Source organism: Phaethon lepturus, unplaced genomic scaffold (assembly GCF_000687285.1).
Source record: "Phaethon lepturus isolate BGI_N335 unplaced genomic scaffold, ASM68728v1 scaffold3580, whole genome shotgun sequence".
In the NCBI taxonomy this organism is placed as follows: Eukaryota; Metazoa; Chordata; class Aves; order Phaethontiformes; family Phaethontidae; genus Phaethon; species Phaethon lepturus.
In genome coordinates, this window is record NW_010509702.1 from 78,528 (window position 1) to 102,843 (window position 24,316).

At 37.9% G+C, this 24,316-nt stretch overlaps 1 protein-coding gene across 1 annotated transcript in view; it reads left to right on the top strand.

Moving 5' to 3' along the window:
- Positions 1-24,316, top strand: part of LOC104616198 (regulating synaptic membrane exocytosis protein 2-like) — a gene marked incomplete at its 3' end in the record, with an annotated part of 145,456 nt that overhangs the window by 68,999 nt on the left and 52,141 nt on the right. The window contains exon 2 of the mRNA XM_010282337.1: positions 14,177-15,102. Within this exon, the coding sequence (XP_010280639.1) occupies positions 14,177-15,102 (926 nt within the window). The remainder of the gene's footprint in view (positions 1-14,176; positions 15,103-24,316) is intronic.

Genomic DNA, 24,316 nt, shown 5'->3' on the forward strand with positions numbered 1-24,316 from the left:
GTGTTCTCTTAAGGCATCTTGTTGGGAAAGAGAGAAAACAGAATTTCTTATTAAGTTGAACTAAGATGAATTACATAATTGCCAGACTTTGCCAACTTTGCAAAATCCTCAAGTATTTTGCTGGACCAGCCTTTTCCTGTGAGCCTGTATCTTTGATGATTCTTGACAAACAGTTTTCAGAATATCTGGAAAGATGTTGAATCCCTTGGCTATGAACATGTTTTCTATGTTAATTTTTCTGTCTTGCAGACATGTGTGTTACTCCTAATGACTTTATAAGTCTGACTTATTTTCCTCATATTTCTTCTAGTAGTGTAAAAAAATTCCACTCAACGTTCTCTTAAGCCAGCTCTTTAAGGAAGAGCTCTGGCAAAAATAACATAGAACAGAGCAGCTACAGTGCCTGTCAGAGCAGAGTAGGTGAACCAAGGCTGGCACTTGTCTCAAAGTCTCTAGGGATGTTGCATTCAGAGGAACTATCTTGCTGCTATTAATGCTGGTGCAGGCTAACTTAGTTGCCTGTGGTTAAGCTGTCTAGTGGAACAGGGTTGTCACAAGACACACGAGAAGTCCTAGTGCAGAATAAGCAATCAGCAAGATAAAGCAGTAATACAAGCATAGATAAAATGCTTCACTGATCATTTAAATGACTGAGAAAGCAAACAAGTCATAAAGTTCCTCTGTTTTCCAGAAGAAATTTGTGCTTTACCATTGTATTTTTATAACATGGAATATCCTTTTGATGTCATAGGTAAGCTTTCTACTTTCAGCTAAACTGACCTAATACCTTTTCTTCTCACGTTTTTGCTAAACATGAATTTTCTTCATATACCCAATATTTTATTAATATTGGGCAAATCCTAGCTAGAAAATGCTTCTGTATCATTAATGTCAGTTTTTAGCCTTTACAGTATTGATAAAGAACAGCACCTGAATTCTCAATGGAGAGATAGTCTCTAATGCATTATTGAAGGTGTTTCTAAAATAGTTTAAAAAAGCAAAAATGGGCTGAAGATGAAATGTCTGTAACCTTCAGCACACTAGCATCTTTCTGTCCACTTTTCACAAAACTAGCATTTAGAAACCCATTTTTTCTCTAATGTACTGATGATGGTAATTCTCTCAAGATTTTTTCTGTATTTTAAGTGTTTATAACTGCAGCAATAATTTTCTATGGATTTATGAATCAAACTCAAAATTCCAACTGAGTACCATTGGTTCTTCTCACCTTGCAACAGCAGAAGGACTTGGGGGTACTGGTGGATGAAAAACAGAATACAAGCCAGCAATGTGCGCTCACAATCCCGGAAAGCCAATTGTATCCTGGGCTGCATCAAAAGCAGCGTGGCCAGCAGGTTGAGGAAGGAGATTCTGCCCCTCTACTCCATTCTGGTGAGATCCCACCTGGAGTCCTGCATCCAGCTCTGGGGCCCCAGCATAAGAAAGACATGGACCTGCTAGAGTGGGTCCAGGGGAGGGTCATGAACATGATCAGGGGGCTGGAGCACCTCTCCTAGGAAGACAGTCTGAGAGAGTTGGGGTTGTTCAGCATGGAGGAGAGAAGGCTCCAGGGAGACCTTATTGCAGCCTTCCAGTACTTAAAGGGGGCTGATAAGAAAGATGGCAACAGACTTTTTAGCAGGGCCTGATGCAATAGGACAAGGGCTAATGGTTGTAAACTAAAAGAGGGTAGATATAAGGAAGAAATTTTTCCCAATGAGGGTGGTGGAACACTGGCACAGGTTGCCTAGAGAGGTGGTAGATTTGCCATCCCTGGAACCACTCAAGGTCAGGTTGGACGGGACTCTGAGCAACCTGATCTAGTTGCAGATGTTCCTGCTCCTTGCAGGGGAATTGGACTAAATGAGCTTTAAAGCTTTCCAACCTTTCCAACCAAAACTATTCTGTGATTCTCAGCTTTTAATGAGGACTTTAAATTGGTTCCACCTCTCTATTGGTTTTTAATGATTCGTCCTTTCTTGCAGTACTACGTACAAAAAACAAATAGCAGAAAACCTGCTGCAGCTAGCCTCAGTTATACTGAATTTCATCTATGAAGATTTCAACTACTGACCAGCCTTGGCTTTTGTAATGGATTATAGTGATTGATATGAGGCAATGGATTATGTATGTCTCAAAACAAGGAACTTTCTGCCTCATAAATATATTTTCTACACTGAACAGACAATAGCAACCTTTTAAATTGGTTAAATTGAAAGGTTAAGGTTCTTTAGGGTGTGCTATTAATAGCATATTACCTACGTAAATCCAAACAGTCAATCCATTGCTTTGGAAAATATCACGCTAATGATTAGGATAAATGAACTTGGTGCCACAGTAAGGCCAAATATAAGGGATTTAATTTGATTTTTCAGTTATAGTTGGCATTAATCTAATTTCTAGAAAAAAACATCCTGTGGAGGAAGGACATCAAACTATGTGAGCATGGTTATCCTTCTCTTATTATTATATATGGATCTATTAATTTTGTCACTGTTTTGTGTTAGTTCATCTGGACATGCATTTCAAAATTTCTGTATACTGTGAAATGTTCTTTGGCAATTGTAAAAGTTGAATCTGTCCAACTATCCATTTGGATAGTTTTTCTCCTGTAAAATTACAGAAACTTGATCTTTGCGTTCTGCACCATCAACTCTAGCATCCTGAATGTCTTTTACAGTCTCTTGCAAAGTTAGCATGGCTCCCCAGCCTAACATCCAGTTGCTCTCATGCTTGACAAGTGCTTCAGTGAGCATACATTCAACCTTTCTTGTTGTTTAGCTCAACAACAAAAGTAGAGGTTAACTTAAAAAAACTACAGATCCCAACAATCAGAGAATAACAGTACTGAGAGCGATGAAGTCATCACTAATCTCTAAAAGCTTTCGTGAGTGTCTTCATAAAATGTTTTAATTCATCACTTTCCTTAATTACTTTTTTCCTGTTCCTTTACTGTGTTCTCTCAGCTGATTGCTCACATTCTACTCAAGACTGAATTATTGAGAGTACATTGTAATTTTTATAATAGACTTGTGTGAGAACCTGTACGATTTGAACAGTTCCCTCTCAGTGTTTCTCAGCTATTTGCCAATCGAGTCTAGTCAGCCTTGGTTGACCCTCTTTTTATTAGTTCTCATACCTTTTCTAGAAATGCTGTTGTTGACAGAAGAAGTGACCGTTCGGTCCAAAATCTTCTAAAATGTAGCCCTGAACTTTAGTTAAAATTTCATCATTTGTATCTTGACTTTGGAGAATCCTACTGAAAACTGGCTTCTTGGGTAATGCAGGTTGCGTTTGTGACAGGAACTATAAAACATTAAGTAGTTGGGATGTTTATATACACACGGAGTTACAAAATGAGCATTCATTTCTCCTGTGGAATATAAGAAGTTGGCATCTTCTCTTCTTATTTAAGTAAGACTAGAGTAATTGAGTCTATCTTCATTGCAGTAGAATGCAGAATACATCTAAAGGCTCGTTTATGTTACATGACTAGATTTATTTTAGTTGTTTCATTTTAAAGTGCCTTTGATACACACACAATTTTCTTGGAAGAGATGTAGTTATATATTTCAGTAAATTTTCTTCACAGCTATTGTGTTTTGAGTAATTCTTCAAGGATTATTCAACAGTGGCTTGCTATTCAAGTATTCAACAGAGGTTGGTATTTTCCTCGGTATGTTTTATACTGTTGTCATCTTGACTGGATGCCACCTTTCGGTATAAATGCTGCTAGGCAGCCAGGGTTACCCTTTTCGCTTCCAAGTGTTCAATTCCACACGCTTTCTAGAGTAGATAATGATCTTCCATATGGATTTTTATGAAGATCCAGGAATAAATTTTATTCTTTGGGAAGCTGAATGTTGAACCTCTTTTATGGAAGACTTGCTCTAGTGCAGACAAATCTAAGAGACGATCAGAAACTAAGAGGGAGGACCATCCAGAGCTGGTCTCAGCACTGCAGAAAAGAAAAGTAGCTGTGATGGAAATACCTAATTTCAGGGATCTGAACTGGATATCTGAGGATGACTCTGCGCTCTGCTGATATTTCAAGAAGCCAGGTTGTTGTTATGCACATGATGTTGTTACTACATGGTAGTGTGGTAGGAAGTTTTTCACACAGCGCCTCTGAAAACCCAGGCAGCATAGGCATGCTGGACATCTTCCTTCCTCCTGTCTGAGCCCTGGGCTCTAAACTGAAGGAGGTTTGTCTAGGCAGCCATAACTGTTCAGTCCTGCACATTGGGGCACATATCTGGGCTCACATAAGGACAGTGGATTGAGAGCCCAGTACTTAAACTACTGCGGAGCTTGAAAAACATTGTAAAATAATGTCCTACCAATACATAATAAAGGTGCTATAGCTTTTTACAGAATTACAAATGATTTTTCTGTAAACTTGTGGTCTGCTCCTATGTTGGATAGAATCAGGTGCGGCTTTAAGAATAGACACGTTTAATCCCATCTCACCAACATGTTGAGAATGACAGTTGAGTTGGAAATTTAAAGTTTTATGTACTGTGTTAATATTCAAGAGTTATTGAATGCATCTGTCTCATTTCATAGTGGTCCAGCTGATGTTCCCTAGCATGAACGCATTTAGCCTGCCAGCTTTGTCTTGGAGAAGCTGCTGCAAACAGCCCACCATTCGTTGGTGGGCCACCACTGATTTAATTCACTGGATGAGTGAAATTTGGATGGGTGAAATAAATGGGCCTTTACCTGACATTACTGAAGAAAATGGACATTTTCATAGTGGATATTTTCTGCTTTCCCTTTTGTGGAGGCATCAGAACAGCTCAGTATGACACAGTTCATCTTTTCCAGACTGAAATATGAACCAAAGAGATATTTTAAAACTGAAGTTCATTGTTTGATATCACATATGTGTTGTAATTATGGATACAACAGAGAAAAAAAAGATACACTGACTCACATTCATTAGTAAAGTTACAGTTTTAGGAGTTTAAGAATCCAAAAGAGCCTGCAGAGATGTCATTAAGCAAAACATTTGTCATATGACTGTCCATGTTGCTGATATTTTCTTACTGTTTGATCATTATTGAAGTAACTATCTTTTTATATTTCATGGTGATAATACCCTAGTAATAATGGAGTGTTTCTTTGAACGAAAATTCTTCTCTTCATCAGACTTAAAGGTTTCTGATATTTGAGACACAATTTTTTAGATATATTTTCAACCGCTTTCAACTTTCAGCTACTAGGAAAAGCACCTGCTGAATGATCCCTGTGGTAAGAAACTGAAACGCTTCAAAAAGATTAGACTCAAATTTAGATGCAATGAGGTACAGATGAAGTGTATTATGATATATTCTCTGTGATGGCTCAGGGTAAAAACTGATGTCAGAATGCCTTTTCTAGGAGTATGAACTCACTATTATTGAGGTGCATAAAATCTAGGTTGCTGCTAAGTCTGTATTTTTCCATGTCATGCCACTTTATCATGGCTTAAATTTATGACAGTCAAATTTGTCTGGGATATGACACTTTATCTTAAACATAATTTATTTTTAAGCTAGTTTGCATAGATAGAAGATACCTTGCTTGTGAAATTGTGGAAAAATGTGCTTAGAATTATTTAATGCAAATGAGACTGTCTACACCTTTGCTTTCTATTATTTTCACATTCTCACCACATTTTGAAAGTGAGTTCTGATGACTGTTGCTAGAAATAATTAGTCCATTGATTTTCAGTGTTTTTTTTTTTTAAATGGCATGTAAAAAAAGTATTTTTGGTTCTACAGTATGTTCAGCACATGAGACTGAAGTAGATGCTACAGCTATTTTAGCCTAACAGTTGAAAACTGCATCAAAATTTGACTTGTTACAAACTAAAAATAATAGATATTACATAAGTTAATTTGAAACAGAGAACACAAAGAAGGTGCTGGACCTAGTAACACAACACACAAAATATTGGAACTGCACAATTTTAAAAATAGTTTAAATTTAATGCCTTGACCAGCATGTTCATTTGTAGGCAATAGTACTGTAGCAAGGCACTAATCAGCTAAGTACCATAATCCTCCTTATAGGGTAAATTCTTACTTGACCTCCAGCTATATACAGCACATGGTAACAGCATTAAACTGTAACACTCCTCTCATGCTCTCAATAGCTTCCCATTGGGTCAGTGCTCTGACTTGAATTGCTCTTGTTTCATATACTAGACTTTTTTTTTCCCTAGATTCCTTGTATTTTCTAATTGCATTTTGGGGGAAGGGAAAAGATTGTAAAATATATCTAAAAAATTGTGTCTCAAAATTAAGAGACTGTTTGTATGATTTCACTGAACCTAGAGGATTAAATGAAAGACCTAGCCAGAACAGACATTGATGTATTCTCATGAACCTGAGGCTTCCTACTTCCCAGAAGTGCAGTGGCTGATCAAAAGGTAAAGCAGGGAAGAAAGATGCTGAATGTGTTGTGTGAAATCAATGTGTAGTGCTCAGCATTTTTCGCTCTTTTTGGGGATGGTGAGGAAGATATTTTTTACTTTTAGCAATAAAAGCTCAATGGAAGTACTGAAAAACTTTTTAATTGTGCTTCAGATAAATGAGAATAATATCTTTAACAAAGTCTTGCACTTTTTTAAGAATTAGTATTTTAAATTGTATTATATTTTCTGTGACAAAAATATTTTTTAAAAAGTGGAATATCTTTTCATAAAAATAGTAGATGCAGAATTTTGGAATTTTCTTGTATTTTATATTATTTTAAGTCCTTTTTAGTAACAGTTCTGTATTGTATTAACTCATTCTTATCTTTTAATGTTTCTGTGACCTACTATTCTTTTAACACCCAGGGTTTTAAACTCATTTAAATCCTGCTGTATGGCAGCTGTTAATTGATTCCATCCTTCTGCAAATGATTTCTGTGGTGTCCATACTGAGACAGATAACTACAATGCACATTCTGACCAATTATTCTCAAAAGCTATTTAATCCATTTAGCATTATTTTTATAATTAATTGGCTTTTTTTTACAAGATATTTTACTGAAAAAGTAGGTGAGAGAGGTCTTGTTTGTATATTAAGTGGTAATACTTCACAAAATATCCATTTCAAAGATGTTAAAAAGTAGAAACAAAGGAAAACCTCAGTACATTTAACCTATTTGTAAGTGGTAAACATTCATCAATGTAGCTGAATGAACAGTGAGAGTAAAATACAGTTATTTTATATCTCTTTTTGCAGTTCTCTAAAATCAAATTATATGAGATAAGGGCTACTGAAAACTCCGTCAAAGTAAAGGAGGACAAAGCCATTTCTACTGTTAGTCACATTTTCCTATCTGTGATGTTCTTGATATAAAAAAAAATGGTGAAACAAACTTGTTACCTAAATATTTGTAGATTAGCAAAGGATACTTAGAATCACTAGTTTTGTTCACCGATTCCTTGTTTTTTCCATGCTATAACTCTTTTCCCTGCACAAATTGAAATTAGCCCTTGAAAGCTGCAATACTGAATTTTTGCTGAATTGCTTGTATGGAAAATATGTGATTCTGAAGTAATTGTGTGGTTTTATATGTCTGTGCAATCATGTCCAGTTCAAAGCAAAGTTGTTATCAGTGGTGAATTTAATTATGTTAATGTTTGGTTACTAGAGATTTCCTTTCATTCCATTGATACCAGCCTGCAGTCTGTGAATTTATATTTTCAGATATAATCTAATAAAAATTAATATCTGCAGTATCACTCTCATGCTTCAGTAAATTTTATAATCATCACTGTAAACTTAATTCATTATTGTTTGGAGATATTTAGCTGGAAGGTATTTTAATGGTTCAAAATATGGTTGCTAGAATTTGTAAGGCATGGCTGAAATGAGAAACGAAATACAGTCTCAGATAAATTTTACTTAGTGAATTGCTTAGATATCTGAGTGTTAGATGTACTTCAGGGCAGCCTGTTTAAAACTATATTGATCAAGAAATGTGAGAAATCCTTTTTATTTTTATCAGAGTAGGCTGTTTAAATGAAGGAGCTTGCAAATCATGCATTGGTTGCTTACGTTCTTTCTTTTTTTTTGAGCGTGAGAAACCAAGGAGGGGGGAACAGACTGATCAGAAGATGAATCTAGTATAAAACTAGACAACATAGAAGAACTGCAAAAAGAGATCTTGACACAAACTGGAACTGCTTGGCAGTCAGAAAAAGCTACTTTTTCAATAAGCTGGAGCCATAGCTGCTTTGGAGAGTGCAAAATGATTTCTCATGCACAATGTGACTCAGCAAAAGCAAGGGTATAAGCAGAGAATGAGAAAAGGACTTAAATCGATACAAGCTAGTCTTTCAAAAACACTTCCAAAAATCGGCAAACATTTTTCAGATTCTTCAATATGGCAAAGCAAGCCTGTGGAAATGCTTTCATAAGAGTAACTAGCACTGAGAGAGTAGGACCCTCCCTGAGAAAGGCAGTCAGATCTTAATTTTGCACGGCAAGTTTTCTGGGTTCATTGCACTCATGGGAGTTTTGGTTGCAAGGTCTGGAGTGTTCAGCTCATCTTCTTGCAGCCTAGGAACCTTTTCGCAAGACATCATGATGGTGTTTTATCTGCTCCCTGTCACTGGTGTTTTAAAACCAGTGCCTGACTGTTTGTTGAATACAACACATAGCAGTATAAAAGTTTAGAATAGTAGAACTATTCTTATATGATCACTAAGCAACCAGCAAATATTGTTTTCCTGACAGGAGCCATAGAGTAAAAGAGAAACAAAGCTGTGCTCAATGTATTTGATGAGATCTCTAACAAGAAGCCCTGTCTCTTGCGTGGCTTTTGTGACAGAGTTCCAGTGGGAAATGTGAATTTTTACTTTGAACTATTCTTTCATGCACTGAAGGGATCACATTTTGAAAACAGTTAAGCAAAATTACAGTTTTAATTTTCCATTCAATTTTATTCCTTGGTAATTCATAGGAAACACAGTAGAAAATATTAAAGTATTGTCTAGTAAATTATAATTAGGTCATACAAGTAGGTGACCAATATTCAGTTTTCAAGTAGCTGATAATGGCTCGGGCCCACTGAGCCCTTACTATTTTTTGATTGACCCAAAACTTCTTATTTATAAAAATTTCCAAGTAAATGTAGACGAATTCAGGTACCCCTGTATATGTTGTAACATATCTTTAAAATGATATTTTCTTGAAAGTTTTCTCCAATTTAAATGTTTCTCTATTGGTCTGAGAACAAGATTAGTAGCCAGGCAGATCTGAGATCTAGTTTTCACTCTGATATAAATACTTCACAGTGTTTTTTGAACATTCATGGCTTCTGAAATGTGATGGAAACTTCCTTTTAAAAATTTCCTTTTCCTCAGTATGCTTAGGTTAATTTTTTAAAAATCTAAATCAAAGCAGAAGAGTGTTTTCTCTTCAAGGAAGAATACAAATGAATGTCAAAGACTTTCAAGACTTTAGTTGCATTTCTGAAATTAGAGCCATCAAAGCAGAATAGCTGTCTTATATTCTTCTATGCCATATTTTAAGTACTTCACACTCCAGTGTAGTGTGGGTGAGTTGAATAATTTAACTTTATGAAGAGAAAGTCAGGTTACAGTCAAGCTATTTGCTTTTTCGTAGTACTAGTGATATCTGTAGTGCACTACAAATAAGGTTTCTATCAGCGTAAGGTTGAGAGATGTGTGCTAAAAGATGAAATGTCATGTACTGATAAATTGCAATTAAAAAAACCCATACGGTGTTAATTAGCAGAAAATAAGTTTCAGTCTCTATATGTGAAAGGATAATATTTATAGAATGTGCCTGGTGAAGAAATGTGTGCAGGTTCTGGAGTCTTCTAACCATAACAGACAATTTATTATCGTTTCAAAGTAGTAGTAATCACAATGGCCTGGAGGATTTCTCAGTGGTGTGGGAACCTTTTCAGAAAAGGTGGTAATCCTTCTGACAAGCGATGTATAGTGCTTAGTTGAGCTGGCAGCTGGAGAGTGTGTATTGCAGCTGTTGACACACATTTGAAGTTCTCTTAACTTTTAATCTCCCGGGAAAGTCCTGGAAAGGCAGGAGTAGTCATTTTCCATGGTGTATCTAGCTGGAAGTACCTGAGGAAAGGCTTTTATTAGGTGTCTTTAAGGTAGTTAACGGTGAGAAATGGATTAGATGAAGGCTCATGAAGGTGAGTGAGAATTACCTTGTGATCTAAAAATAACAGCAGATTTTTGATAGTAGTGACTGGCCATAAGTTTTCACCAGTACTGTTCCTCCTACCATGGTTTAATAACACCGGTTTAACATGTGCATACCTTGTACAGCTGTGTTTGTAGCAGGTATTTTTAAAATGAAAAGAAGTGACTCATGGTAAAGGGAGGCTAATTGTCTTGTGATGACCAGTAAAGAGAATGGCAGGCTTGAATACCAAGTGGTATGGTGACTGCTGGGCAGGACGGGCCCTCTCCTGCCAGCAAAGTTTCTGGCCGATCCAGTGTACAGGTACGGTTAATTTATTTCTGATGGACAGGATTACAACTTCTGGCGTTTGATCCTGGTAGTGAAGTTAGATCCCTTCAGCAGGGATGAAATTAATTAGAAAGGGAGTTTGAAAGTGCCAGTCAACAATTAAAGTAGTTACTTTTATCTTATCAGGCTGCTTTCTCTGAAGAAAAAGCATTTTCAGGAAGGTCCTTATTCTTGCATGTGGCCCAGTAGTTGCCACATGCAGGGCACCTGTGTAAAACTTTTTCCTTCATGAAAGGTTGGAATAGACTGAGGACCCAGCTGATCTTTACATTACTCTCAGCTGTAGGTGGTGATCCTATATTCATGTCTTTGCAACAAAATGGAAGAAAGGCAATGAGTGCTTGTAAATGTAACAGACAAGGTTAGAAAATGTTTGTGTAAGAGGTATAAAAAGGTAATGCTGAATTGTCGCATCCTCCTCTCATTAACATAGTTTCTGCTAGAAAAAAGGGTGAATTATTTAGTAAATCTTGTGCCAGTTCCTCAGATGACATGTCTTCCTGATAAAAGTACATTTGCCTCAGCAAAATGTCTACAATAAGTGTTTTTACTCATACAGAAATTCCATCTTTTTTATCCCCTCAGCATCATCTCCCCATGACTTTGTAGCAGCAATGTTTCCAGAAGAGATTTGTCTACTATTCTTTGCATCCATATGAGGACACTGCGACATGGAGTCATACATACACGCACACATATTTGTGTGTGCTTGTATATGTATCATCTCTTCTATGTAGCTAAAACGATTCTTACTTTTCTGTTGTTTATATTAGTATAGATACATGTATGCAGATGTTTAATCCTGAAGAATGTGTCTTAGTCTGCTCCAAGGCACGTGTGAGATTTGTCAAACTAGATTCTGTATGGTTTTGTGTGTTACACAGTTCATGGTGGAGTTTGATCGTATAAACCATGCTCACTAGGGTGTTTTGATGTCTTGGAGGGTCAAATCTATGCTAAAGTCTCTGACTGTGAATAAAACGTAATCCATATGAAATATAGACTGAGTATACACAGTGTGAGTAATTAACAGTAGAGTATGTGTATGTTCCATGTGCACACATACTTGTCTCAACCTTGCAATGACATCCGCATGGATGACTACCATACCTATTGAGTGCCATTTATTCCAATTGTATTTGCATAGAGATAAAAAAATTTGCCTACATGGGGGACAGAACTGGGGGGGGGGAAATGAAACACATTTTTATTATAGGCATGGCAGAAATTTTCATCAGTGTAGGTAATTTGCTGTTGGAACAACCTATTTTGGGAAGTGGCATATTTTTCATCAGCTGAAATATTTAAATGAAAAATATTTATTTTCCTTAAAGTAAATTTCCACATCTAATCTCTGTTGTCTTAATGAAAACTTCTGTGTCTTTGCAAACTGTCTGGGTTCTGGTAGTTTTATTGTCCTAATTGCCTGTTCCTGTTGGCCATTCTGGTTTTAGACTTAAGAAACTCCGTTCATGTCACATTCGAACGATTCAACTTGAGACCTCAGTAGTAGAATCCATAGAGTTCTTGTTAAACTTACAGAGGTTATGATTTGTGCTGGTACTAACATGACACTTTAATAAGACAGATAGGGCATCTTAGCTTCACCATAAGCAAATAGACATCCAAATGATGCTTATATTACTTCTTATGCTTCAAAGGAAGAGTTGCATCTTTGCAGACTGAATTAGTTTCCTCATTTGCAGATGCCATTTTAAGGCTAAAGTATTTTAATATTTACAAGGCAAGACTGGGAACAAACCTTTCAAGCACAGTTTAATGACCCTGTATAGTACCTAAGACAGGATGCCAATTTGCCAGTCAACCCCCTGTGCACACTCTGCTCAGACAGTTGTGGTTTTCCCTTGCTAAGCAGAGACTACATTTCCTTTCTGGCTCTGAGAAGAGCATTTTCTCTCCTACTAGCTAGGCAGAGCCCTTTCTACTTTCCTGGGCACCAAGGAGAGCCTGTTTTTTCTTCTGCCCCTCACTAAGTTCATAGAATGATCTTTGGGCTGGAAGGGACCTTTAAAGGTCATCTAGTCCAACCCTCCTGCAATGAGCAGGGACATCTTCAACTAGGTCAGGTTGCTCAGAGCCCCGTCCAACCTGACCTGGAATGTTTCCAGGGATGGGGCATCTACCACCCCTCTGGGCAGCCAGTGCCAGTGTTCTACCACTTTCCTTTCCTTACCCCTGCTTGCTAGGGCAACTGTGGCAACAACAGGGCTGTTTCTTTGCTCTCCTTTTTCCCATCCTTTCTGTCACTAGGCAGGATCTCCTGGTTGCTGCCAGCAGGGCTGCCCTTCAGGATCAGTGGTCATTTGTGAGGGTAGAAAACATTTTCAAAGGGATTGTAATTACAAAGATAGAACTAAACATAAGAGGAAAGGACTGATAGCACAAAAATAGGTTAACATACGTATTTTCATTACTTAAAGTTTGAGCTGATCTATCTTATCCCAGAGAAGGCCCATCTCTGAGTCTCTTTTATCCACATCTGGGATCTTTGCTCCAGTTTCCTGCAGGTAACTCCTTCAAGACCATCTGGGGTGAAAAACTAAGTATGAATCTGGACATGTCTGGAAGTAGCATTTCAAATGCTCGTTACCCTCTTAGGATTAATAAAGGCAGGATCTGAAGCTCCGGTTTTTTTTTTCCCCTATGAATCACTACTCCCTATTTAATTGATCCCTTCTAATCAAGTAGAAAACAATGTTGTATGAAACAAACAGAACATATAACATTCATAATATATTCCAGAGACATCCTGTATTAAAATATTGCCTATAATAAAATCACATGCTTCAGGCAATCAGTGTCAGGAAAAAATATCTGTTGGTGATTCCTTTTTCACCTTCCTGTGAAACCTCAGAAGTTGTCTATGGCTAGATATTGTCTATGACAAAGAGTCAATGCTTAATTTGGTACAGGAACTCCATTCTGGTATCTGGCTGGTGAGTCTTGCTCAAATGCTTGGACTAATACTCTTGCCATCTGTATAGGGATGGGAAGGATTTTTTTGGTCAAGTCAGACAGGCAGGACTTTGAAGGTCTTTCTCTACTTATGCAACACAAAAAATGTTTTGTTTTCTGAGTTCAGGTCTTCTGAGTTCATCTGTTTTAGACAAGTGCTGCTGTTGGATCTTTGTCTGTCCTGTTTTCTGCCCTTGTCACACATTGGAGTTTTGCAGAAACTGAAATGTATGTTTTTAAGCAATAATGGCTGCTAAAAGATCAAACTAACTGAATGATCCATCTAGCCTTAATTCCTATGGTGATTATAAACCCCTATGAAATAGAGGTGTATGGCCAAGTTATATTGCTGTAAAACGATTACAAAGGATTATAAAATTTTGGTACTTGTAAAGCAGTTATGACTGCAAAGTAGCGTAAGTATTTGTATACTATATTTTATAATGTTGTATTAGCAATTTTCCTTTAAAGCTGTTTTTGATTTAAACTGTACACCATAAGCAGATTTGTAGCATGACATGCTATCTTTAATTTAGTACAGAAAATGTGCAAGCACATTTACAAAGAAACGCAATGAACGGATTATTTTTCCCATCAGCTGATCATTCTATCATTTAATTAGCATTAACTGTATATTTGTGCTACAAGAAATATTGACAGAGTTCTCTTTTTTCCTTCCTGTCATGATTATTTAGGAAAAGAAGCCCATCAATATCAAGAGAACAGAACAGAAGATACGACCAAAGGGACGAGAGAGACGAATATACACAGTATGCTACATCAGACAGTGCAATGCCCAGGTCACCATCAGATTATTCAGATAGGCGGTCACAGCGTGGGCCTCAGTTATATGAAGAACCTGAACTGGGTGATTACAGAGATTCCAACAGAAGGAGTCGCAGGCGTTCCAAAGAGTATCCAGTAGAAGAGGAAGATGCACAAAACAGGGAAGAATATGAAAGGCAGCGGAGGGAAGAGGAGTACCAAGCACGGTACCGAAGTGATCCTAATTTGGCTCGTTACCCAGTCAAGCCACAACCATATGAGGAACAAATGCGTATCCATGCTGAAGTGTCCCGAGCACGTCATGAACGGAGACATAGTGATGTCTCATTGGCAAATACCGAGTTGGAAGATTCTCGGATGTCTATGCTGAGGATGGAACGACCGTCAAGACAAAGATCAGTGTCTGAGCGCAGGGCTGCCATGGAAAATCAACGTTCATACTCTATGGAAAGAACTCGAGAGGCTCAGGGACCAAGTCCCAATCGTCAGAGGACCACAAATCATAGCCCTCCTACACCTAGGAGGAGTCCAATTCCTCTGGAAAGACCAGACATGAGGCGCTCTGATTCATTAAGGAAACAACACCATTTGGATCCCAATTCTGCTGTACGGAAAACAAAACGTGAAAAGATGGAGACCATGTTACGGAATGATTCACTCAGCTCAGACCAGTCTGAATCTGTCAGACCTCCACCACCAAAGCCCCATAAAACGAAAAAAGGAGGTAAAATGCGACAGGTTTCATTAAGTAGTTCAGAAGAAGAATTGGCATCCACTCCAGAGTATACGAGTTGTGATGACGTAGAGATTGAAAGTGAAAGTGTTAGTGAAAAAGGTAAGATTTCTAATTTTTTGACTGTTTCAATATATAGATGTGTTTTAGTATTCATTCCATTGTATGTTTATTTTACCTATTAGAACTGACTGCGACTGCGTATCTACAGCCCTTCACAGGTGACTCAAGTTTGTTGTGATGGGAGTTATTTTTTTCTGAATTTGTGTTTCATTTACTTAAATCTAAGTTTAATGATTTACATGTAAAAGAACATTACAGCTACTAAAAGTATTTGGATATGTTAAAGGAAAAAAACATGCCTAGTGAAAAAACTGTTAATTTGCAAAGTATATAAAGCTGGGCTGTCATATAAGGCCATGGTTTCATGTCCATTAATACCAGATTTGCACACTCCTGGATCACAATGAGCACATATTTGATCTGGATCAAGTGTGGGCGCATGACTGCATTTCTGTTGCATTAACTAGAGCACATGATACAGAGCTTAAGCCAGTTTCATGCTGGCTGCTGCAGGTTAAAGAACATCTGATCTGCAAAAAACCCTGTGTGTATAAAGTTAACCCATTCAAGTTTTTAAACAAATTTAAAATGACGGATGCGGTTTATACCAATGGAGGTTTCTTTTTCCTGTGGAACTATGGTGCTTTTCGGTTTTAGTGCTTTTTATTCATAATGTTGGAGTTTCTCTGTTGTCAGAAAGAAAAGCTAAGATTAATTGAAATTATTCCCAACCTATCCAAAGGTAATGTGTGACTTAAATATGAAAGCATTGGGGACCATCAGTTTGAACTGAATCAAATTAATGATATTTGTTTGCTTACCTTCGTGTATGTTGTTGGTCTAAAGTACAATAGTTACAACAGGTTTTCAGTTATTATTCTTACGCTAGTGTGCTTTTACTAATTCTCATGAATGGTCATCTGCTGTTGTGTATTGGGATTAGAAAATTTGCTACTATTTGTTATTAATATTGCTATCTGAAGCAAGTAGTTAATTAGGGTTAGTGAAATAACCCTGAATTTTCATGTCAATAGCAGCAACAACGGTCTGATAAATAAGGAGCAAGATAAAGTAGAAGGGAAGGAAATTTCACGCAGGTGAAGATGAGTGAGATGAAAAACTTCTATCAGCTTCAGGGTGTTCATGGTTTTGTTCTTGGTAGCAACCTTGAGGAAAACAAACCAAATCAATATATGAGAAATAGTAACAAAGTTTTTATTTAATGAAGTTCAGCATGGGAAACATAGTATACAGAATAATATACAAGCAATATATTATTTTGTACACAAAACATAGAAAATGTATACATTTAAAACATACTATAGAAACAATGTTAGATTCTCTGTCATAATTATTTGACATAAATTATAGCTTTCACTTAAATAATCTTGTATTTTAACTGTCAAAGAAAACATTACTGATAACAAAGTTAATAATAACGATAATGTCATGTCCGTGCTGATTTCTGAGGTAGTGAATGTAGCTAAACTGAGCATGTATTTTATAAATGAAGGAAAAAAGCTTGCAAAATTTTACAGGAAAAAGAAATGTTCTGTTTTATGTTTTGTTAGTCTTGACTGAATTACTGTAAGACGTTTTCACGACATACAGAGTGTAGGTGTGTCAGCACGGCTCAGTGGTGGCCTGTGCCTGGAAGCAGTGTGGAGAAGAGCCTTGGTTTTTCACAGAGGAAGAGAGCAACTGTTTGCACTGGGGAAGAGGTCTGAGTGCTTCTGACTGTGCCTGCTTCCAGCCGGGTCCTGTTTCTGCCCTTGCTGATGGGCTGGGAGGCAGGGACTGGGCATGGATCAGGCAGCTAGCCCAGCAGCAACACCTGTACCCAGAGCCAGCTGATGCCAGCCTCAGCAGCCCTGGTCACATTATCAGATGATATCCTCGGTCCCAGTCATACTTCTCCCCCTCTTGTTAATCCCTGGAGTGGAAGCTCCAGAAATTATTTGTCTGGGTGGTTCAGGGAAGATTTGGCTTCTGCTAGGCATGAGGGAGGGGAGAAGAGAAAGAGGAAGAGGGAATCTCACCACCTGGATCCAGCCTTCACAGCTGCTGTGGGCAGACAAACAAAGTCCTGCCTCATTCTTTTTATTTTTGTAATCTCTCTTACCTTTGTAAACCGGTCTGCACTCAGAGTCCTTATAAGCAAGTGATTTCTTCATGAATACCACCAAAAGGCATTCAGCACATAAACACCCATCAGTCTCCCTTGTATTGCAATACATTATTTCCTTAATTGGTAAAATACAATTAATTATTTTAAACACCTCCCATAAAAATGGAATCCAAATTACTCATTTTCTGCCCTTCAAAAACTCCCCAGATCTGAGGATTTCTCAGCTGTTCTTTTAAGCCACATACAAAGTCTGTTTGGCCAAAGGTGTAATATTAAATATAAAACATTTGGCCTTGGACTGATGAAGGGTCGCAATGTTAGAGTGAAAATTTGGATGCAGTAATAATGAGTTCTCCAAAAGAGGAGAATAATTTCTTCTCCATCTCTTTCTCTATGGACTACCCATATCTTTTCACAGATCCTGCAAATAAATATTAATAACTGCTCAGCTGTGAGCTGCAGCCTGGGCCTGAGCTGCAGGAGCAGCTGTTTGCTGAATTACATCTGAGATTTTACAAGGCCTTGACATTTTTTTTGAGAAACTAGTCTGAAAATTGTGAATTATCTAAAAAGGTAGGAAAAATTATAGTCATATGCTCTTAAAAGGGCTGAAAGTTTGCCTTTTTAAGCTCATCTCCAAAATGAAAAGGATTGATACATATATATGGTTGGAACGTATATATGCATATAAAATGAAGATAGCCATTTCATTTTACAAGTCCAACAGAGGCATGGACCAGCTGCTGGATTAAGAGCTCTGGGAAGAGCATCCAATTATTACTGAGTGTCTGTGACTTTAACTATTTGGGCCTGATCTCATTTCAGTAGCTGTCTGCTTTAAGATGCTTTTTTCCCTTGATTTTTCAAAAATGTAATCTGATTGTTTTCGGGGGGGGACAAGGCAAAGTTGTTTTTCTGCATATTTCTGGTAATGGCCAGAGAAACTATTGCCTTGGAATGCTCCTCCCTCCTTTCTATTGGGACAAGGGAAACTGTGAGCAGAGAAAGCTGATGAACACCCAGACAACACTCAGGCACCCAATAGACAGCCATGTGAAACACAAGCATGGTGAAGAAGCACTGTAGATGGAGATTCAGCTGCAGAAGTGAAGAGCTAGGTTCTTAAGATAGAGCGTAGTTTTTGTAATGCAACTATATTTGGACCAGGAAATTCGGGTCATAAACTAGGCTGAGGACTGACATATTGGAATGGGAATCAGGAGGCTTCAGGAGGATGAGCAGACAAAGGGAGGAAGTTTAGGAACTGCAAACCAAAATGCCATTGGGTGTCTGGAAACCAGTGGATTGAGGTGGAAACTGAGGCTGAAGAAGAGGGGAGAGCAAAGCTGATAAAGTAGGCTAAACCTGTGACCTGTAGTTTGGGAAGAACAGATAAAGAAAAGCAGAAGCAGCAGTTTGGGAAAGATGGTGAGTTTCCAGGAAAAGGGTGTTCAGAGAGGAGGGCAGGAGGGCTGGGCTGGGCTTGGGAGCTTTATCAAAGAGGGACTGGGACTTCCTGAGCAAGCGGCGTGGGCCTGGCAGCATTGCCCTGAAGTGCTGAGAGGGGGTTTGGCAAGGTGAGACGCACAGGACTCTGGTGAGGAGCCAATGGTGTGACAGACCAGTTCATTCTTTAAAAGGTGGGAAGCAATGCATGACAACAGTGTTAAATGGACATAGCTGAGTTTATAAATGTGTTTACTTGAAACTTAGGTTGTGCCAGAATTAGACACATTTTGCAGATTGAATTCTGTGCAGGACTTCATACACGTTAAAACCGACCTTAGTGACATAGCTGGATACTAATTTACCAGAAGCCTCTGCCTTCTTCTGTGCATTGGATGAACAATTCTTAGTTATTGGGCTATTAAAAATTTTCTGAAGCTCCCAAGATTTTTTGCAAGTTATCTAAGAGACTTCTTTACTCTTGCTGTGAATAGCAGGCTTCTGAAACTGCACAGACCGTGTCTCCATTTGCAATGCCTGTTGCCAGTCCTGGAGATCAGGGTAGCAGACAGTCCAAGGCTGTATCTCCACATCAGGATTCCCTGTCTGTGTTAGAAAATACACTTTGCAGAGGAATAATAAAGAAGATGACGGTATGTTTTGGACCAAAATATTAGGTATATTTCTATTTTCCCTAATAGTGAAAGAGCAAAAATGCTTAAAATGTTGGAGAAAAACAATTCTTGAAATGTCAGTGCTTTTATGAAATGTAAATTTTAAATGGCAGTAAAATGGATCCGCAGCCAGTAAACATAATGACTTATTTTTAAATATTCTAGATTGTTCAGTTCAGCAATTCTTTCTCAAAACCATCTTAGTTCACTTGGTTCAGTTTCAAGGCTCTGAGAAACATGGTTTATAAAGTAAGCACGGTTGTGGTGTTAATTGCAGTAAAGTGAGCATTGACCCACGTCACATACAAAGCTCCAAATGAAGCTATGGTTTTTGTGGTGTGCAAATCAGGCCAGACTGTCTCCATTGCTTGTCCAATTGAAGTGTCTTATATTGTGAGGAAATATTAAAGTTTTTTAATTTGCATTTTCAGTTAGATGCTTGTCAGTGCAATTGTAAGGAATAGGCCTTAGGGCAGGTTTGAAAGGGCCCCCATAATTTGTCAGCCAGCATGAAGCAGATGTGAAGCAGAGTGCTACAGGCTTGTTCTGTGTATCTACAGGCTTTCCAGGTAGAGCTAGAAAATCAAACAGTACCACTGCCCATATATTCCTTGTGGCAATACTGTCACACCTGCAGTGCACCCAAGTGCCAGCCTGAAGAGACTTGCCACAGCCACGCTTGGGAAAGCCAGTGGTCCCTGGGGCTCAGAACACAGGCAATGAAGAGGTGACCTGTGCTGGAGTTGGGGTTCCTTCTGTTCCTTCCCCAGATATTTGAGAGTCCTTGATGTCCTACAATTCTATACAACTCTTTCAAACGCCAGGGTTCCAGCAAGAGACGATCTCTATGTGGAAAAAGAGAATTCATTCAAGGAAATCTAGGCATGTGATAGCTTTAAATACTGCTCTAATTTGCTCTAAATATAAAGTAGGACATAGTAGATTTTCCAATGGTGGTAAACAGCTCAGGCATATGCGCATGCCATGCTCCCAGGCACCATCCAGAGCACCCAGGAAGAGGTATCTGTTTGCACAGACGGTGGCTGACATCTGGTGTGGGTGGAATCTGTGGTGCGAAAGGCAAATGTGTCTGTGTTTTGTCAGAGGTGCAGTTCTTAAGTTTAGTGTTTGCTTTCACTGTTCTTTTATTAAAACATGATAGCTAGATGGATGCCCGTTTTTATTATCAAAGAAACTCTTATGTGTAGAGTCATAGAACCATTTAGGTTGGAAAAGACCTTTAAGATCATCAAGTCCAACTATAAACCTAACACTGCCAAGTCCACCACTAAACCATGTCCCTAAGTGCCACGTCTACATGGCTTTTAAATACCTCCAAGGATGGTGACTCAACCACCGCCCTGGGCAGCCTGTTCCAATGCTTGACAACCCTTTCCATGAAGGAATTTTTCCTAATATCCAGTCTAAACCTCCCCTGGCACAACTTGAGGCCATTTCCTCTTGTCCTATTGCTAGTTGTTTGGGAAAAGGGACCAACACCCACCTCACCACAACCTCCTTTCAGGTAGTTGTAGAGAGCGATAAGGTCTCCCCTCAGCCTCCTTTTCTCCAGACTAAACAACCCCAGTTCCCTCAGCCGCTCCGCATAAGACTTGTGCTCCAGACCCCTCACCAGCTTCATTGCCCTTCTCTGGACACGCTCCAGCACCTCAGTGTCCTTCTTGTAGTGAGGGGCCCAAAACTGAACACAGGATTCAAGGTGCGGCCTCACCAGTGCCGAGTACAGGGGCACGATCACTTCCCTGCTCCTGCTGGCCACACTATTCCTGATACAGGCCAGGATGCTGTTGGCCTTCTTGGCCACCTGGGCACACTGCCGGCTCATATTCAGGCATCTGTTGACCAACATCCCCAACATAAGATGTGGATAGGTAGGCTCCAGTGATCTTACACACTTCGGCATGGCTGTGTTGTTGATTGAAGGCTGCAGAGCACGGACTGTGTGAACAGGAGCGTGCGTGTGCAGGACGAGGGGTTAGTACGCTGTGCTTTGTCACTACGGGCATTGAACACATGGATTGCCTTGGCTGCATTACGGTCATTTACAAACACACGAATAAGTACACTTTTTCATTATAGAAGTTAAAAAGGTCCTCATGCCTGGAACAGCTTGCAGGACTTGTTTATTGTAACATTGAAACCAGACTGGTAGAGATACAGTTTCGCTTTTGATGGAGAATAAAGTCTATTTGGAAACAATATACTCCTCACAAGCTAAAAATGTAGGGTAGCTCATGGTGTGAGGAGCAGAAAGCACGCTTTCTGAGTGCATGTCTTACATGAGCAGAGATGCCAGGCAAGTGGGATACCGTCATGGTGCTCTCACTTTTAAATTCGAAGAGCTAAGGGACCTAATTTCAATCCTACTTGTGCCAGTTTCATACATCTTCAACAACTTTGGCTTCAAAGTTACACTGAGCTAAATTAGATCGGAATGAGGTCGTTGTTTCTAAAATTTGCTTCATTCAGGTTAGAGAGTTCCTGAAAGTCTGACTTCTCTGGAACAAATTATACTAGAAGGCAAAATTTCAAGACTGAGCTGCAGCACTTGACTTGAACGGAAGAGGCTTCCATGCAGTTTCAGTATGGAGATACCTTAAAATACAAACTACATAATTTTGAATGGTCATAAGGAGAATAATTGATTATTCAAAATACTGAAATGTTTTACGTGATCTATTAAGAGCCAGATTTGAGGGAGTCACAAAATCTCTTAATATTACTTCACTTAATATTGCAGTGTATTGCAGATTGTGTTTTGCATTTAGAAAGAAATATTTTTTTCCATAAAGACCTCTACATCTTATGTAAGATGTATAATGTATAAAGAGTTTGACTGGAAATTCAGAATTCTGTTTTCCTGTTTCTTTTTCTTTTTTTTTTTTTTTCTTTTTCAGCCTTATCCTATGAACTGCCTCTATTTTAAATGCAAAGATAAGAAATATTGAGAGATAAGAAATGACACTTTTCTCCTTATATGTTTCAGCAATAGAAAAATCACTGCTTTTAAAGTACTTCTTACAACATTGAATGAGAATTATCTTACTACTTTAAAATATTTATATTGGCTGTGGTAGAGTTTTCTTACAAAAATATTTTTCATAGGTGCATAGAACTAGTGTTTAATGTTGCAGTTTTCTAATAGTAAAGAATGCTTTTTTATATTTTTGCCAAACCTCCTACTTAGACATTTCTATGTTCCTTAGAATATAAAGAGAAGGGATGTGATCTTCTGTAGCATTTAGAGGAATCTACTGTATAATATTTTAAATTTGCAGTCACTTAAACTTGGCGTAAGCCAATAATAACCCTCACAGAAAGAGCCCTGCCTTTTCCCAGTTCTTGGCCGCATATTCACATCTTTATATTACTCCTTTTGCTCTGCTGGCAGAAGCATTCAGGCAGGTACACACTGCATCAAGCCAGGAAACTTTTGTGGGGTAACACTAATTAGGCAAAAAGATGGTAAATATTAACATTTGGAGCTTCTTGATAAAATGATATTGAATGTTGTCTTAGATATTATAATGCATGCTGAAAAGATGGTGTTTAACTGATTATGCCTTATCAGAATCTGAGAATAGAAAGGAATTTGCTGAAGTAAGGGAGAAGAAATATTTTCATATAATAATCAGAGAAGACAGATTATTTTCTCATAGGTAAATGAACATGAATAATTTCATAGCGCTTTTATTGCAACAAAAAAGTCTAGTATTCAATTTTATTGATTAAAACCTTGACTAAATTACAAACTGAACCTTCTATATGCAATTGTACACAAACCATTAAAACTGTAGTTCTTTATGTTTCCTTTTTCTATGGGACTTTGCTGGAACTACAGCTATAGCAGAAGTGTTGTGCGGGCACCAGGCTAATTCTCTCCTGATATGATGCAATGGAAGAACCATGGGTTATTATTAAAGTGTTTTAGTGCATTAGTTGTACTTATTTGTGGTTCCAGATGAGATTAAGTTGATTATTAATAGGACAACATGATTTTTTATATTTTTAACTTGGGGAAAATTTTTATCATTGGAACTTATCTTCAGCTTAACTCTATATATTTTAACACTAACTACAAGATGTATTTTGCCCTGGAAATTGTCAAAATTTTCTATTCTGAAGGTAAAGGTGTTTCTTTTTCAGTTGAAACTGTATAAACCATTGAATTGTCTGGGTGACCAATCTTATAAGTATCATAAAAAGCATTATTACTTTCTCTGAGCACTTTTTTTTTTTCCAAACTGAAATAGAAAACAAAAGAAGCTTGTGTTATAGTTTCAGAATAATTTCTCATTATCTTTTCACATCTTGGCAGCTGTAATATTTGCTGAATAAACTCATAAATATTCATTAATCTTTTACTGTAAATAGCAATATGAGAAATTACTGTCCAATCATGCCTGGAAAGGGGGTTCATCCTAAGAAATGCAAAGCTTCCTATGGCAGTAGTTCTTATCTTATCCAACCTGGATAAGATATCCAACCTTATTTCTAATCAAAATTTCAGTTTAGCTAAGTTAGAAACTTGGGACTTGTGATCTGAGTCTTGCATCAGAAATAAGTGCTATTAATTCATACAGATTTGGGAGAGATAAGCCAAAATGAAGACCTGCTGGATTCTGTGTAAAACATTTCGGTTCTTTACAATGTCATGGTAGAATAAAAAGCCATCATAGGATTTTTCTCTAAAGTTTTCAGAATATTTAGCTCAATACTGTGATGTTTGTAGTCTTTTTACAGAGGAATCCCAGCAAACAGAAATAATGACAGCAAAAAAAAAAAAAGACATGTAATGCCTCCAGAATACACGGAGGATGTATTTTTAAAATTATAATTTTCTTCATACTTTGATGAAATCATTATTCTTCTAGTAAAAGAAAACACTCAAACCTATCTGTCACAGGTCTAATGACTGGATTAGACTGTCATTTTAAACTATGTTAGTGTTTTCCTGTGACATACTTGAATTGATTTTGGACGT